This window comes from Meriones unguiculatus, chromosome 8, assembly GCF_030254825.1.
Source record: "Meriones unguiculatus strain TT.TT164.6M chromosome 8, Bangor_MerUng_6.1, whole genome shotgun sequence".
In the NCBI taxonomy this organism is placed as follows: Eukaryota; Metazoa; Chordata; class Mammalia; order Rodentia; family Muridae; genus Meriones; species Meriones unguiculatus.
Genome location: NC_083356.1, coordinates 11,280,511 through 11,297,808, shown reverse-complemented (window position 1 = coordinate 11,297,808; position 17,298 = coordinate 11,280,511). Strand labels below are relative to the sequence as shown.

General features: G+C 42.0%; 1 protein-coding gene across 2 annotated transcripts in view; it reads right to left on the bottom strand.

The window, feature by feature from the left end:
* Slc2a13 (solute carrier family 2 member 13) overlaps positions 1-17,298 on the bottom strand; it is a 265,113-nt gene that overhangs the window by 42,213 nt on the left and 205,602 nt on the right. Inside the window, exon 7 of one of the 2 annotated variants that reach the window (XM_060388794.1) lies at positions 10,361-10,486. The exons of the other annotated variant lie outside the window; for it this stretch is intronic. Coding sequence (XP_060244777.1) covers positions 10,361-10,486 — 126 coding nt within the window. The remainder of the gene's footprint in view (positions 1-10,360; positions 10,487-17,298) is intronic. 2 annotated transcript variants of the gene reach the window in all.

Genomic DNA, 17,298 nt, shown 5'->3' with positions numbered 1-17,298 from the left:
ATAAACATTTATATCTCAAGCCATCTAGCAACTTCCTAAAAGACAGAGCTGAATTCTAGAACTCACATACTTTCATGCATTTTTCTCCCAAATGACTTTGTCTCTTGGGAAATCCCATCTTAATGTCTTTATCTCAGAGCAGTAACTTAAACCATGCACTGTAATGTTATGGTTCCCTCCCTGAAATTATTGCCCTTTAAATATACTTTTGTAGCAATGCAATACGATACTTCATTTTAAAAAACTGGGACTTAGACTGGACCTCACAAATATAGGATAAACATACCAAAATCTGTCCACCTAAAGAAACTAATCAAGAAGGAGGACTCTGGCTAAGATGCTCAATCCCCATTCAGAAAGGCAAAGAGGATGGACATCAGAAGAGGGAGAAAACAGGGATCAGGACAGGAGCCTGCCACAGAGGGACTCTGAAAGACTACCCTGCAGGGTATCAAAGCAGATGCTGAGACTTATGACCAACCTTTGTGCAGAGTGCAGGGAATCTTATAAAAGAAGTGGGAAATAGTAAGACCTGGAGAGGACAGGAGTAACAGAATAAAAAAATAATGGGCACAGGGGTCTTTTCTGAGATGGACACTCCAATCATGGAGCTAACCTAGAACCTCTGCACAGATGTAGCCCATGGCAGTTCAGTGTCCAAGTGGCTTAAATAGTGATGAGAACAGGGACTGTCTCTGACATGAACTGATTGGCCTGCTCTTTGATCACCTTCCCCTGAGGAAGTCAATACAGTCACTCCTGATGAGACTAGATAGACTAGGATCAGAGGGAAGAGGAGGAGGACCACCCCTATCACTGGACTTTGGGAGGGGCATGGGTGGAAAAAAGGGGGAGAGAGGGTGGAATTGGGAGGGGAGGAGGGAGGAAAGTACAGGGGGGGATACAAAGTGAATAAATTGTAATTAAGAAAAATTAAAATTATACCTGGATGTCACTTAACACTGCTATTCTATTGTTTACTTAGCCTGTTTGTTTAAGCTACCTCTGTGGCCTAGCTTCTCCCTTAGGTGTGTGTGGGAGGAGGTCAAAGAGTCAGCCATTTAGTTCATGTCAGAAATAGTCCCTGTTCCCCTTACTAGGGTACCCACTTGGATGCTGAGCTACCATGGGCTACATCCGAGTAGGGGTTCTAGGTTATATCCATACATGGTCCTTGGTTGAAGAAACAGTCTCACCAAAGATCCCTGGGCCCTGATATATTTGGTCCTTGTGGAGCTCCTGTCCTCTCCAGGTCATACTAACTCCCCCTTCTTTCATATGATTCCCTGCACTCTGCCAAAGGTTTGGTTATGAGTCTCAGTATCTGCCTTGATACACTGCTAGGTAGAGTCTTTCAGAGGCCCTCAGTGGTAGACTCCTGTCCTGTTACTTGTTTTCTCCTACATCCAATGTCCATCCCATTTGTCTTTCTTGTGTGTGTGTGTGTGTGTTTTATTTTTTATTTTTTTAAGTTTCTTTTATTTATTTTATTTTTCTTATAAGTTACATTTTGTTAACTCTGTGTCCCAGCTGTATGCCGCTCCCTCATTCCCTCCCCAACCCTACACTCCCTCCCTGGTCTCAACACTCTATACATAATAAATAAATCTTTGGGCTGGAGTGATGGCTCAGAGGTTAAGAGCACTGACTGTTCTTCCAAAGGTCCTGGGTTCAATTTCCAGCAACCACATGATGGCTCACAACCATCTATAATAAATAAACAAACAAACAGACAAATAAATAAATAAAATCTTTAAAAAAAATACTGTTCCATTTGTCTTTCTAAGTGAGGGTTGATCATCTTATCCAGGGTCCTCTTTTTTTTTTTTATAGTTTCAAAGAATCATATTACTTGTATGTACTATGTACTAAAATTCACACACAGTATGTAAGTATATGTATATTCATTAATACAACACAAATGTACACAAAAACAAACACATAGACACACATACACACACATTTAACTTCCTGTGAACATTAAGCCACTCAGGCCCACAACACTCCCCACAAGAACTACAGACTAGGAAAGCCCCAAATCTACATGCATGTGGTACCTCTTTTGAAATGTTTGGTCAGCGTAAGCCAGTTACTTCCCCCCAAAAATAAATATTATGTATATTCTTCCTGATTGCATAAATATTATGTAAATTCTTCAGGTTTTGAGAGTGGGCCCCTGTTTCTGAAAACATTTTATACTTAGGAAACAAAACTAAGGTGATTTGAGCTGGATCTAACCTGAAAGCAGCATCCTTCATCAAAGAAGCCTTTGTTTTACATTAAATGGAGACCATTGCAGAAAAGCACTCGATGCAATGCAGAGTTCTAGAGATTGTTTGACCCAAGCTCCAACAGACACACTTACATCACAGCTTCTTTTTTTTAATATTTATTTAAAAAGAAAACTAGAACTGCCTTCTTAGATGACCATGCCCATAGCATGATGCTAAAACGATAAAAGTTCAGACAGCAACTGCTCAGGCTCAGCCTCCTCCTACCCTCTTGGCCTCTCTTTCAAGCCCTTCATTCACCCTGCCCAACAAGAAGCAGGCAGTGTGGGGATGCAGAGGTGTCTCAGCAGTTAAAAACACTGGCTGGCCTTCCAGAAGAAGCAGGTTTGATTCCTAGTCCTCACATGGCAGCTCGTAATTGTTTGTAATATCAGTTCTGTCCTCCATGAGCACTGATCATACGCATGAGATGCACAGACATACATATAGGCGAAACACCCATACGCATAAATGAAAAATAAATGAATATTTCATAAGTATTGGGAGGGAGAGTCTATGGATCTAAGTCAGACACAGAAGCTTTAAGGACAAGGAAGCCATGCCTGGAACAAGGTTTGATTCCTTCCAGAAACAAATGGAAGGTATCAGTGTGGAGCCATAATACTGAGGCATGTTCCAAGGTTGGGAAAGGAAATAGATAACAAGATTTAAAACCATCCTCAGTTTATCCTGATTGTCCTTCTTCCCTCAGCCTCTTGCTCAGTAAGCTTGCTGGCCCTCCAGAAGCCTCCATTCTCTTCTCAGGGCATGGTAGCCGCTCATGTGCCTAAGGCAGTCCAAAGTCCTCGCTGGGCCTCATGTCAGTCTTCGCCAAGCTTGGATTTCCAAGTCGACTCAGAAAGTTCCAGGTTCTCTTTGGGAAGTGAATCCTCCTACCATCACAGAAAGTGGACTGAGCTGAGCAGAAGTTGTAAAGGAAGAGATGATTGTCAATGGATCACCATGAGGAGGTGTTCGTGTTTGCCTTCAGGAGGTGTGTCAGTCTTTAACCCAGGGTCCTCTTTCTGTGCTACTTAATAAAAGAAATAGTGAAGCTTCTTTCCTAGAGACAGACAGATGCAGAGGGACACTCCCAAACAGGGACAGACTCATAAGACAGCCTTAATGCTGACACAGATTCAAGCTCATACAACAGAGAGAAAGATGGAAGACACAAGGAGAACAAAGTAGAGAATTCACATCTGGGCTCATTGCTGGTTAAATGATACCAAAAAGGAAGTGCTTTGACGTCTTCTTTAAAGTGACACATTATTGGTGACTAGGTGTTTATTATTAATGTGTATGAACTGGTGACACCGAGCATTATGTCAAAAATTGATTTCAGAAAAAGCTACATTACAGAGTATGAATCACTATTCAGTTGTGATCAAAGTTTAAATTGGGTTGTAATATCCAATCTACCTGTTAAAAATGTAGGCACTACCCTGCTATAGCCCTTGTATTAAAAACTTCCAAATGCCTTGTCCTGGATAGTAGATGCTCTTCAGAGAATTCTTTGTTTGCCCACCAGAACTCTGCTTTCTAATCCTAATCCATTTCTGTTACTCTCTAATTAAAAACTGTTCCAATATCCTACCACCTGTAGCATGTGCCCCACATTAAGGACCTCTGGCAACATCTCCAAAATTATTCAGCAAATTTTTCTACAACTACTCATACCTCCTTTGCTGCTCTTGATTTCTTTTAAACATTAGCTTGCTTTGCAACTTAGGGTTATGGTTTCCACAGTGGGATCCAGCATATCCTCCTTTAAACAGCAGTGGAATTCAGTGTGTCTTTATCAGCCAAGCAAGGGCAGATTCTACCTACGTGACAGGAGTCCCAGATTCCGCCGTGATTTACACAAACCAGCACCGCCTGGCACAGGTCTGTCCAAGGCCACCTATGACTCCACCCTCTCTTTACCCTCAACCACAGCTCATGCAGCACCTGTTATATGGGGACATGGCCAACTTCACAGCAGAATGAAAAGGCAGTTAGAGAAATTTCTGGCTGGAAACTTGATTTCAAAACTTTGGCACAGAAATGACACAGATTGGTTCCCCTTTCCTTTACTTGGCCAGAGTAAGTCACATGGACAAGGCTGAATCAAAAAAAAAAAAAAAAAAAAAAATCTCCCAGGGAGCAGCAGCAGCTGTTTTTAGCAATAATAAAATCACTACACTTGCCAGGAACTGGAGAGAGCTGTAATAGACAGAATGAAAACAACCATGTGGTTAATTTCTAGCCGACTTTTCCGGCCCAGGTGTTAATTAACATGATCGTGCCAGCGACTTTCTTCTTATGTTTAGTGTCTCTCTACCGAGTCTCACCATGTGATCTCGCAGCACATCCTGATCCAGGCACCACACGCATCACTCATCTACAGCCACTGCCACTTTGAAGCCCATATCTATGGAGATGCACTAATAAAAAAAAATCCAATTTCCTAGCAGGGCTTGGACAGTGTGCTCCAGGCCGGATCTGTGTCACCTCTAACCACTGCCCCCACTGTTGCCTTTGCACTTAGCACCATCTCCTGTTGCTTTGCTGAACCAGTCCTTGATGAGCCGTGATTCATCGCTGTGCACCGATGCTCAGGAAGATATATCATCCAAGCCCTGCCTGGCTCTTATCCTTCCAAAAACAGACTTACAGTCTCTAAATCTTCCTCAGTGAGAAATAACTCATAGACTATATTTCAAAGGAAGTACAAATTGAGGAAGACATTTGGAAATGTTAAAAAAAAAAAAAAGGTGATGGGCTGTCTCAAAATGTGAATTTTAGAAAAAAAAACATGTAATTTTTTCCAGTGTGAACATTACTACTTGAATAAAATGTATAAAGTGTTTATCACTGTATTGCTTTGCAATATAACTAGTAGAACATGCAATATACATAACTTTTACAATCAAAGGACTCTTAGGTTCTTGGACTTTAAAAATAATAACCCAAGATACATGATTTCTGAAATTATACATAGGTGATGACATTAAGTACTAGCAATATAAAAAAAATAATCTGGCGTCATGATTCATGTCCAAGCAGTCAGTATGAATATGATTTTAAGCGGATGAAGATACTCTATATCAGACATTTTACTTCCCTGTAAAGTATAAGCTAGAAATATTTAATTATGAATTATGTTGTCATCGGGAATATAGCTGGAGGTTTTTCTATCTTGTAATTGAGTAATAGGAATGTATCATATCTAATAATATGTATCTGTACAGACTATGTTTCAGTAACAGTGTTTCTTTTTCTGAATTCATAATGGATGCATACTTTGAACACATTCCATAAGAAGGTCATGAAAGGAAAACCTTTGCTTTTCTGCTCAGCAATTCTGTACTGTGTGCCCGGTTTTATGCCGCCACTGCAGACACAGGGGCTGCTTGGCATACTAGGGAACGCTCTAAGGAAATTGTTGGACATCTTCCATTGGCTTCTTAAGTATTTTTCTTGTAGTGTGGCTTTATGCACTCTAGACTACATGATTAAATTTTATTGAAACATTGTTTATCATTTTAAAGACCCAGGTAACCAGAATGTGTTAATCAAAACTGTCTGATTGCCATGTTTTCTTTTACACTTTTTCTGTTTTGGAAGCACTTACAAGAAGGTAACTAGAATGAAATCATTAGAACCCTTTGAAATTCTGATGTACTGCAAACCCTCTCAGGTTTTTCACTATTGCCCAAAGCAAATCGAGCATGTTGAATGGGGCGGGACACGGCCCTGGGACTTAGTGTCTAGGCAAGAAGACACATCTGAGCACAGAGCGCTGCCATGGGACCATGAAGTCACTAGCCAAGTTATCCCAGACTTCAGGTGATGCTTGTTGGGGCATCTCATCTGGACGCTGAAATCTGGGTTTGGAGGATGCTCTCCTCTTGCTAGGCTTGAATTCATTCTGGATCAGCTGTCAGAGAGAGGCTGTGCCTCATTTTATAGAGGGAGGCTACCATAGCTTTGCTCTAAGGTCTATGAGAGTTGCATCTGTGGAAATAGCCTTTTCCTGGAAGCTCCTGGACCAGGATGCAACACACTATCAAGTGTCAAGTGGTGTCAAGTCGTGCCTCATAACGATCAGTGATTTGTTGTGGTCATAACAGTTCTCTTGTTGCTAGGCTACCACAAGGTTAGTGGTAGGCATTTGCTCTGTTCAGTAGCCTACTCTGACAGAATGCAAAGCAAAAACTGACAAACGTCTTCTTTGGACAAAATGATTATTAAAATTTAGGCAGTGATGAAAGAAGAAATGGTTAACCCCAGGCAGGATGCAGAGGAAGAGGAAAGTCACTAAGGACATCAGTGCACTGGAGAGAGGTGTAGCCTGAGTACACGTTGTTCGGGCAAGTGGTGGGAGGCAGAGCCAACAGGCTGCACGCTGTAGCGAAGCCTGGCAGTGAGAAAAATATCTCAGCTGAATGAATGCTGTGAACAATGAACTGCCAAAGAGCGACTCTACCCAGCTATTCTAGTGCTTCTAATTACAGAGCTGAAGTGCCGTGTGATAGGAAACAAATACTGAACCAGCACGCTAAGAAAGCGTCCCCCATTAATGGTATTTTTAGTTAGCATTGATATTCCAGAATGGATTATTTATGGTTTTTGTGTAGACAGAGAACGGGGAGGTACGGAGGAGGAGGAAGAGACCTATAGAATAAATGAGAACTATTCTAATGCATTGATCAGTTAGATAATGATGTGTGTTACATACATACACACGCACACACACACACCCCTGTACAGGACATTTCTACATTGCTATAACCTTACATTGCTTAGAAACCCTTTAAAGAACCCTTTAAAGAACCAATAGAGGGGCTACTCTCAGTCTACCAGTCTAGAGCTGGGGGCAGGACTTGGTGAGGACCAGTTGTCCTAGCACCATGTAAAGATATCCATCACATCCTTAGCGGAGAATATTTCCAGTGCTTAGCTGCAGCTGTTCCAAACAAGGTGGGCTTACCTTTTGAATCAGAAACTTCACATGCCAAATAGATATGGCACTTCAAAGATGTTCTGAGCTTGTGCTAGAAAGTCCCACTTCCTCTTGAAAACTTTTTATGGACCTTCAAATGCACTATTCACCGAATTTCTGTGACTATCAAAAGGCCTGTTGTCTCTCTTGCATGTGTTTTCCTTTTAAATATTGCTTATGCCTTTCCTCTTGTCCTGGCCAGAACTGCAATCTTAGAGTTTCCTCCAACTGTATAGACCTTTCTAAGGACTGGCTGCTCTTGAGTTTTGCACCTTCCTGTGCAAAGCTACACCGCCTCTGGTTCTACTTCTTGCAAGCCTGTGTAGCTGTAAACTTTAACTTTTGTTTTTCATCATTTGATTTTTTAAGGTTTATATATTGTTTTATTTACATTCACGAATGTGTGTGTGTCACATGTGTGCAGGTGCCCAAAGAGGCCAGAAGAGGTTGCTGGACCCCTGAGGCTAGAGTTACAGGCATCGTGAGCTGCCAGGATTGGACCTGAAGTTTGATTCCTTGCAAAAGCAGCAAGCGCTCTCAACCACTGAGCCACCTGTCCAGCTTCTATGATCTGTTCTCAGTTTGAACTTTTGTTTTTAGTTTCTCAACTAATTTGGAAGGGGTTATAAATATCTCCCTTGGTCACAAGGCATGTTTGCATGACAGTATCTGGATTTACTTACAGTTTATTTGAGTATATATTAATATACTTGATAAAGTTACTTTTTTTTTTATTAAACGTAACACATTTTTGCAGGTGTTCTATGTTAGTTCAACCTAAATGAACTTCTCAGTTAGGCTGACTAACTATTGTATTAAATTTGGTAAGATTCCCAAATTCTCTGATTTCTGCTATTTTTGTCTTCTTGACTTAGCGCATATTTTTTCCACACAATTTCCAACATTTCTATGGATGTTGTTTACAAATGGTGTAAAAATATATCTTTAAATTTTCAGTCTAAATAGTCTTGTCCTTAATCAGTGTATCTAAATGATTTATTGTAGGTGGGTTTAAATGTTTAATTTTCTGTGATTTCTCAAAACCATATTTTTGTCAATTTCCCCCTTTCCAATCTTTCTTAGCTTGATTGTGTTGCCATTTCATTTAGCAGCTTATCTTTCAAACAGATCACACACATACAATTTTCATACCACGTTTTATACTTTTGCCTTGAATGTTAGTTTCTTAAGTATTGTGTATATGCAAACTGTGCTGGATTATGACATAATGCAACATACAGACATTCATATTCATGATATGCCTCTTCAGTGTACAATGTTGAGGATAGTATAAAATATAGCCTTTATTGCTTTTAAGCTTATTATGCTAAATTCTCTGTTTTGGTAATGCTGGTTATTTATATTGTATTCGCCCATCTTTCATACCTGGTTGTTTTCTTACTTTCGTTGAGTATTATGGCTCATTCCTCTGGCCTCTCCTCCCATATCAATCAGAAGTTGCTTTCCTCTAAACATGGTGGCTCATGGCTATGACTCTAACACCTAGAAGTCTGAGGCAGGAGGATTTGGAGATCAACCAGAAAAAGAACACAGAGTGACACTGTCACAGACCAGAGAAGAGTTGCTTTCCATGGAAAATGCCATGTTTTCTGTGTTCTGACAATTTGGCTGTTACTTTTTTTCTAAGATTTTATTTTTATGTATGTGCATGTCTATATTTGAGTGTAGACTTTGTGCCCACAAAAGCAGGGCACATGAAGGTCAGAAGAAGGGTACAGATCTCCTGAAGGTACAGTTACAGGTAGTGAGCTTCCTGACATGAATGGTAGGCACAGAGGTCAGGCCCTCTGCCAGGGCAGTACCTGCTCTTAATAACTGAACCAGCTCTCCATATCCTTACTCATTTTTCAAATTATATATATTATTATTATTACTTGCACCTGAGGTGGAAGTAGGGCGACAATGCTTGCCTATCGAGGTCAGAGGTCAAGTCTGTGACATCTGTTTCTCCATCCACCTTTACATAATCAAGCCCAACTCATCAGGCGTGTGAGGCAAACACCTTTACTGGGCTTCCTGTTTTTTTCCTTCTAACGTGGCTCTACAGATGTCTCCAGTTTAAGACCCATCATAGATTTTTGGAGGTACAAGGGGTTTGGCTGAGAGTGTTCAAGATAAAGCAATGTGTTCTGTCCCAAACAGAAATGCTGATAGCTTTCAGGCAGGATACATACTGATGGTGAGCAATGTTTATTCTGATTCTGGCTAATTTCATTGAGCCACAAAAACTCCAAGGGAAAATAGTTCTGTTAAATAATTTAAAGTGATGCTAACTTATTTTGACTTTAGAACTACCCTTCACTTGGGTTCAGAAAATTACAGTTTGGAAATCACAATCTGGAGTGGGAGAAACTGCCCTGGTGATTCAAGAAAACACCTGCCTCAACTAAACATCCAAAGCCTGGTGCCCGGGCGGGGGAAACTTGTTTAATGCTAAGAGTGTTTTCCAAGCACACAGGATACACACTTTCTTCTGTATTTTGAAACATGCAGTATTTCTGAATCACCAGGACATGCTGCAAAACCTTTTCCCAGAGGCGCATGAAAAGGCCCTGTGGCACCATACATACTCTGCAGGCTGGAAACCAGTCTCACTGACTAATAACGTGTCTTCTCTCGTACAGGGAATCTGGATTTTTAGTTTCTTTAAAAATACATTCTCTCTCTTTCTGAGTTGTGTGTGTGTGTATGTGTGTGTCTGTGTGTGTGTGTGTGTGTAAGTCACAGGATCCCTTGCATATCCATCTTCTTCTATCGTGTGTCCTGGGGACTCAGCTCAGCCTTAGTAGAAAGCACCTTTACCTGCTGGGTTAGCTTCCAGGACTAAAATCTTGATTATTATTAATTTTTTAAGATGTGAAAGTAGAAGAGATTATTAGGGAAAGTGGGGGAAGGGCAGGGATAACCAGCAGGAGGAAAAGGAGCGTAGGAGAATAAAGTAGGAGTTAATACAATCAAACTGTCTTATATATATTCAAGAGAACAGCACACATTCCACTTCTTGTACGATGGGTACAAGCTAATAGAACAGGCTCGTTTTGAAACTGGATGACAATGTCATGGTAAGCAGTGCATGACATACCTGCCCCAGGCTGCCTCATTTGTAGAAGCTTTATTTACTGGAACACAGGAAGACTCGATGACAGCTGAACTGTTTATCTTGTAGCAGAAGCCACAGTCGGGATCCAGCATGCACTCGTTACAGTAACTGAAACAGGAAGAGTTAAAAGTCATGTTGGCCTGGTCAACTGGTGCTTGTTACATATCAGTTCCAGCTGCTGGCCCCACAGCTCACACTATTTTATTAACTGTGGCCAAGGCAAGAGTCATGACCACGTCCAGGTCATAGCTGGAGGGTCACTTTCATCTCTCTATGCAGACTGTAGCAACTTTGTAAGTTACTATGTGGCAAGGGGGGGGCATAGAACAAGCCCCATAAACCTGCAGTAAAAAGAAAAAAAAAACCTGCCTAAATTACTGATATTTATTACAGACTGATCCATCTGGATCCAGCCTGGACTAGTTTTGGGTTATAATGAAGCATTTACTTTGAAAACACTGCTAGTTAGAGTCTTTCAGATGCGCTCAGTAGATTCCTGTCATACGTTCAATGCACATCCCATCTGTCTTTCTAAACCAGGATTGATCATCTTACCCCATGTCCGCTCAATTGATTATCTTTTTTAGGTGTATAGATTTCATTATGTTTATCATATCTTATAGGTCTATATAAGTGAGTATATCCCATGTTTGTCTTTCTCCTTCTGGGATATTTCACTCAGAATGATCTTTTCTAGATCCCACCATTTGCCTGCAAATTTCATGATTTCCTCCTTTTTGATTGCTGAGTAGTATTCCATTGTATAAAAATACCACAATTTCTGTACCCATTCCACCGTTGATGGACATCTGGGTTGTTTCCAGGTTCTGACTATTACAAATAGAGCTGCTATAAACATGGTTGAGCAAGTGTCCTTTTTGTGTACTTGAACAAACTTTGGGTATATACCTAGCAGTGGTATAGCTGGGTCTGGAGGAAGCACTATTCCTATTTGTCTTAGGAAGCGCCAGATAGCTTTCCAGAGTGGTTGTACCAGTTTACATTCCCACCAGCAGTGGAGGAGGGTTCCCCTTTCTCCACAACCTCTAGCAGTGTTTTCAAAGCAAAGACTCATGACCAAACCTTTGGCAGAGTACAGGGAATCATAAGAAAGAAGGGGAGTTAGTCTGATGGGGAAAGGATAGGAGCTCCACAAGGACCAAATATATCTGGGCACAGGGTCTTTTCTGAGACTGACATTCAACCAAGGACCATGTATGGATATAACCTAGAACCTCCACTCAGATGTAGCCTGTGGTAGCTCAGTAACCAATTGGTTTCCCAAAGTGAGGGGAACAAGGACTATTTCTAACAGGAACTCAATGACTGGCTCTTTGGTCTCCCCACCCCCGAAGGGAGGAGCAGTCCTGTTAGGCCACAGAGGAGGGCTTTGCAGCCAGTCCTGAAGATACCTGATAAAACAGGATCAGATGAATGGGGAGGAGGTCCCCCCTATCACTGGACTTGGAAAGGGGCACGGTGGAGATGAGGGAGGGAGGGAGGGACTGGGAGGGAATGAGGGATCGGGACACGGCTGGGATACAGAGTTAATAAAATGTAACTGATAAAAAAAAATAAAAAAAATAAAAAAATATATAATGAAGCATTTATTTCTTAGAAGTGTCTTTCTGATTCATGCTCCATCTGCATTAAAAATGAAAATGTCCTCTCTATATATGTATAAATATATGCTTGATTTGTATATATATACATATATATAAATTATATTATATATAGTCAAACAATGAAAGAGAATATTTGAAGTCGAACTTTAACAAAAGCATAAATACTCCAAATCCAGCCACTGCTAACTTTTCGGTGGACAATTGTACATTTAACATTAACATCCTGAGTTCCAGCTGTCACCAATCCCAACTAAAAACTAACGGGTGCAGGAAGAAGTGCTAACTTTACCTAATTGCATCTATGACCAGATCGCAGAGGAACATTCGATCAGTCACTACTTTTTTTTTAATGTTATTGTATTATTGAACAGCCAGTCTGAGGTGGGCACCGTCTCCCAACCGAAGCCTCTCCCATGGATGCAGAATGAGACTGGCTCTACAGCCCTTCATGGACAGCTCAGGCACAGGCAGCACTGGCCGTGTTACACACGAGCAGCTGAAAACTCGTGATTTGCGGCGGGTAGAAAGCAAGGATGAGAAATAGATGGCATGACCAATAGTCACAACAAAGGAAAGCGTGCTTCCTACACACCCTTTGAGGAGGATTCAAGGGCTGGAAGTAAGTTCAGAGGCAATATTTGAACTGAGTCGTAGGAGAGATTCACCAGACAGAGAAAAAAAAGAGATTATGGAGGCAGGGGTTATTTTATTGATAAAAGACCAATCAGCACAAAAAAATGAATAATTCTCACTCCGGACAGGTAATTATCCTGTGGAGTGTTGGGAAAAACAGGCCACCAGAGAGAGATGTCCGCTGGACATGCAAAAACTCCAAAGACATGCAGGATGGTATTTCTCAGCCCTCTAAGCTGAAAGGGCCCTTTGGTTCATTTAACTAAATGCTAACACACCTGCATTGTTTACATGTTAGATTTATTTCCACGTTAGAGTTCTGCTGTCAACTTTCGCATCTTTTTGAATGAGACTTCAGTCCTAGATATAGACTACTGGGGCAATCTGTAAGAACTTACTGAAGGTCTGGCTTTTGCTGGTGTTATTTACCTTTGAGACACAGCTCTAAACTCTGACAGGAGCAGAGCCAGTCCTGTCCTCAAGTATTTTTCCTTCAGGCTCTGAAGACAAGGAGCTCCCTGTGTGTGAGGACAAGAGCTCTGCGTTTCCTCCCCCTGGCCATCACCACAGTTGTTGCAATGGCTGTGTTCACAGTTATGTAGAGGCTTAGTCGTGTCCTGTATTTTAAATAAAAGTGTGGAAAGCTTTCTTCCTGATAATCCATATGGCTCCCCCAGGGTTCTCTCAATGGAAGGAAGCCACACAGCAAAAAGCACAGGTTTCCTTATTTTCCCAGGAGCAAGCTGCTGGATAGAACTGGCATTGCCTCACCATGGAGGTGAAAAAATAGTTCCCCAGCATGCCGTCATGCTTGACCTAGATTTCTTGGCTTTCCAATCATATACACTATTTCATGGAAAAAAAAATATTCTCAATACCACAACATACCCAACACACACTTGACATTCTGACGTTAACAGTAAAAATTACATACTGTGGAGATGGGCCAAATGACATTTTACCAAAAACACATCTCACAACTGTGGCTTTAACAAATGCTATTAACAAATAGCATAGCTAGAAAGAGCCATTCTTCACTAAAGGTATCCTATAGATACAATCTTTCACTGAAACACAAAGTCAATGCCTGTAGGAATTTGCCAGGCACATGCTTTTTATGTGTGAAAAGCAAATATTGAACCTGCTTGCCCGTCCAAAACTATGACCAGGGGGAAGGTCCAACTTCTAGACTTTAAATGTTACATACCAAGAGCACATGGCCTCAAAAGACATGTGCATAATCTAACTGAGACAAATGTATTATTTAACTCTAAATCCCACAGTCCTTAAATTGTGGGAGCAGGTGCTGTTAGGTACAAAACAGGTCCTAGAATGGTGGTGCCACTGACAATGCCATAAATGACAGTCTGGGCTGAGCACAGGCCAGACTCGGGGTAAACAGAAAGACTGCTAACAGATAAACAGAAGCTATACTCGGCATTCCTCAGACACCTTGTGAACAGCCATAATTCCCAATCTGTCCCCTACTACAGTCAATTATGTGTGATAAAAGGTGTCTGGTTCCCTACTAATTCAAACAAACCTGTAATGACAGATCAAAGTCCCCAAGTAGTTCCCAGGCTGCTCTGGACATCAAAGGCCCACCCCCTGCTCCAACTCCCAGGCTGTTCCAGCTCATAGATTCACTCTCACCGTACGCCGAGATTTAGCCTTGGCAGTTTGAATCTCCCCAGATAAACCTTTCCAACTGTGGAGAGGTCCAGTTTGGTGGTTTCACTGTGCTCTCACTTACAGGTTCCCACTCTACAGTGTCACATAAGCATCTGCTCAAATGTTGATCTCAAGTGCAAAAACTATCGGCCTAACACTAAGAAAATGTACAGTTTCTTTAAACTGTTATATGTGTGTTCATGTGTGCATACAAGGGCATGTGAGGGATTAAAATACAACAGTTTTCTCCTTCTACATGGTATCTGGGGATCAAACACAAGCTGTCAAATTTTTACCCACTATGTCATCTCACCAGCCCAAGAAACTGTATATGTTTAAAAGGAAATTAATTAGCAGGGAATATACAAAAGGACTCCGCTTTGCAAGAGCATTGCTGAATGAAAGGAATGACAGAGACACAGACAGAAACGAGGGGGGGTTCTGGTTTTAAATTATAGCCTTAAAGTATCATGGTAAGAGGTAATAGCACTATTCAGAGAGACTGTGTTATATCAGTGTGATGGAAAAACTGCAGTCTTGGTCATGGGGAGACTATGGAACACCCGAGACCATGCTCAATCATGGGAAGTGCTGGAGATTCAAATGCAGACTGACACCATGTACTACTGTGGGGAGTGCTGGGGACACAGGGAGAGCTGGTCAACTGAGGGTAGAACTCAGAGAAAACAGTGAGACTAGAAAACAGGCTGCCACGTGGTAGTTATGAGAAGCAAATGTGCTTTTGTCACTAGCTGGAGAGAGGAGATTTACCTTAAAAACCTCTAAGATTTCTTTTTAGAAACAGGGAGAAGGGTAAATAGGGATTTATATATTTAGAACAAATCTGGTTCTAAGAAATCCGAATGTCCCCAGCTAAAGAAGAAAGAAAAAGAAGAAGAAAGGCCCCAGTTTCATGGCTAGCATGCAGGGGAGGTAAAAGGTGATGTGTTGTCATTAAGTAACCCAATAAAGGCAGAGAGCAGCTCAATGATTTGTACCTCAGAAAAATCTTTAAAACATTGACATGGGCTAATTTAGAACATTCTTAATGTCTACTCAGAAGTCGATGACTTCGACTCTGTAGAAAATGGGCCAGTTTCTTAACTGTGTCTCATTAAACCAGTGAGACGCAGCACGGTCAGTGCCTGGTCTTAAACCTGCCTTCCTAACAAGATCTCAGCTCAGAAAACTGGCTGCCGGGATGCAGGCATTAGGATGCCTTGCATGGATGGGTACAATAGGCTCCCTCAGCCCTAACCGTGACCTTAGGGCTCACATGGTACAGCGACCACTGCCTCCCTTCTCCACTCCCCAAATCTTCCCCACTTTAGGTCCCATTCCTCAAATTCCATCGGCCTGGAGCAGATGACTTAGAATATATTTTACAAGAAGAAGCAGGGGCCCTGGGCCTCCTGGGCGGCCGCTGCAGGGCCAGGTTTAAACTCCAGGACACCATTCTTATTTCCCTGCCACAGCACTGCTACCAGGAGACCTCCTCCATCCCAACTGTGTAAGAAGGAACTCATTAAAAAAAATGCAGACTTGTGAAAGCTAGGGCAAAGGAAAATATCCTACTCCTCTCTCCACATTGCCCTCTAGAGCTGTCTGGTATCCCCAAAAGTGAATCTGGAGCATGTTTCTCTCCTAATCTTACTTTAAAAAAAAAAAAAAAGTTTGTTTTTTTTTGTTTTTTTTTGTTTTTTTGAGACAGGGTTTCTCTGTGTAGCCGTGGCTGTTCCTGGATTCACTTTATAGACTAGTCTGGCCTAGAACTCACAGTGGTCTACCTGCCTCTGCTTTCCTGAGTGCTGAGATTAAAGGTGTGCGACACCACGCCCGGCTTTAGTTTCTTCGAGATGCTCTCCAGGAAAGTGTTCCTAGACACTGTCCCCTGTTTACAGTCTTGCACTGCTGTGGGCTCTTCTCCCCTGTCCTCACACTCCCTAATACACTTTTCTATGACTGTGCAGGAAATGCCACCTTCACACGGCTCCATTCCACTCTGCCCATACTGCCACCTGGCTAGGCTTCTGTTCTAATTAAAACTGACCACAGTGTCCCCTGCCTTTACTATACACCAAACTCCTTGCTCTGGTTGGATCGGCCCAGTTTATGTTGTCAGTCTGCCCAGTGCTTCTTCTTAGATCCATCTGAGGGGGCCTGGGGATCAGCAACACACCAGGCTCTTCAATTTCCCCCCAGTCTTTCCCGGTCTGGATTATCATTTTGAAACTTATTTTCAAATGTGATGCGGAAGCCTTCGTGGGGACTTGGTGCCAGGCTCCCGAGCCCCTGGCTTTGGTCTCCCTCTAGCAGGAAGAAGTGCTAATGCAGTTCTGCTGGGCAGGGCGAGGCCAGACACCGATCTTAAAGTGAGTCTGGCTTTGCACACGTTGGCGAGGGCACGTCTCTGCCTTCAGTCTGAGTCTACCTTCAGTTCATTTCCTCCACACTGCTTAGCCTACACAAACAGCTTACACAAATGTGAATCCCAGCCTGGCTGTGTCTGAGCTGCCTGACCTTGCTGAGGACAGCCTCTGCGTCTGGGGGTTCTCCTCTGCACAGCGCCTCTCACAAAGAGTGGGAGGGCTGGGTGAGGAAATGTTCTCAGTAGAATCTCTCTGTGTATAAGCTCTCTGTGGGGTAACTACAGACAGACTCCTGGCAAAACTCGCTCTCTGCATTCTTCCCCAGTCCACAAAGAGTGATGGCTTTGCTCGGCTTTGTTGCCCACTTTAGTCTCTTAAGTCATCCTTCTGCCTTTCCTCTCTGCCCTTTCTATAAAGAATAAACTGCATCAGCAACAGCAAAGAGCAGTTCCTGGTGTTTGCACTGAAGGTAGCATATTGTATATTGATCAAATTGTATTTATCTATGATGATTACTACATGTGTGAGAATATGATATTACTCTCCAATTTATCATGACTGAAAAAACTTCATATAAAAATACAGACATGCATGTACACATTGCCACCTCACGTTGCCTCGT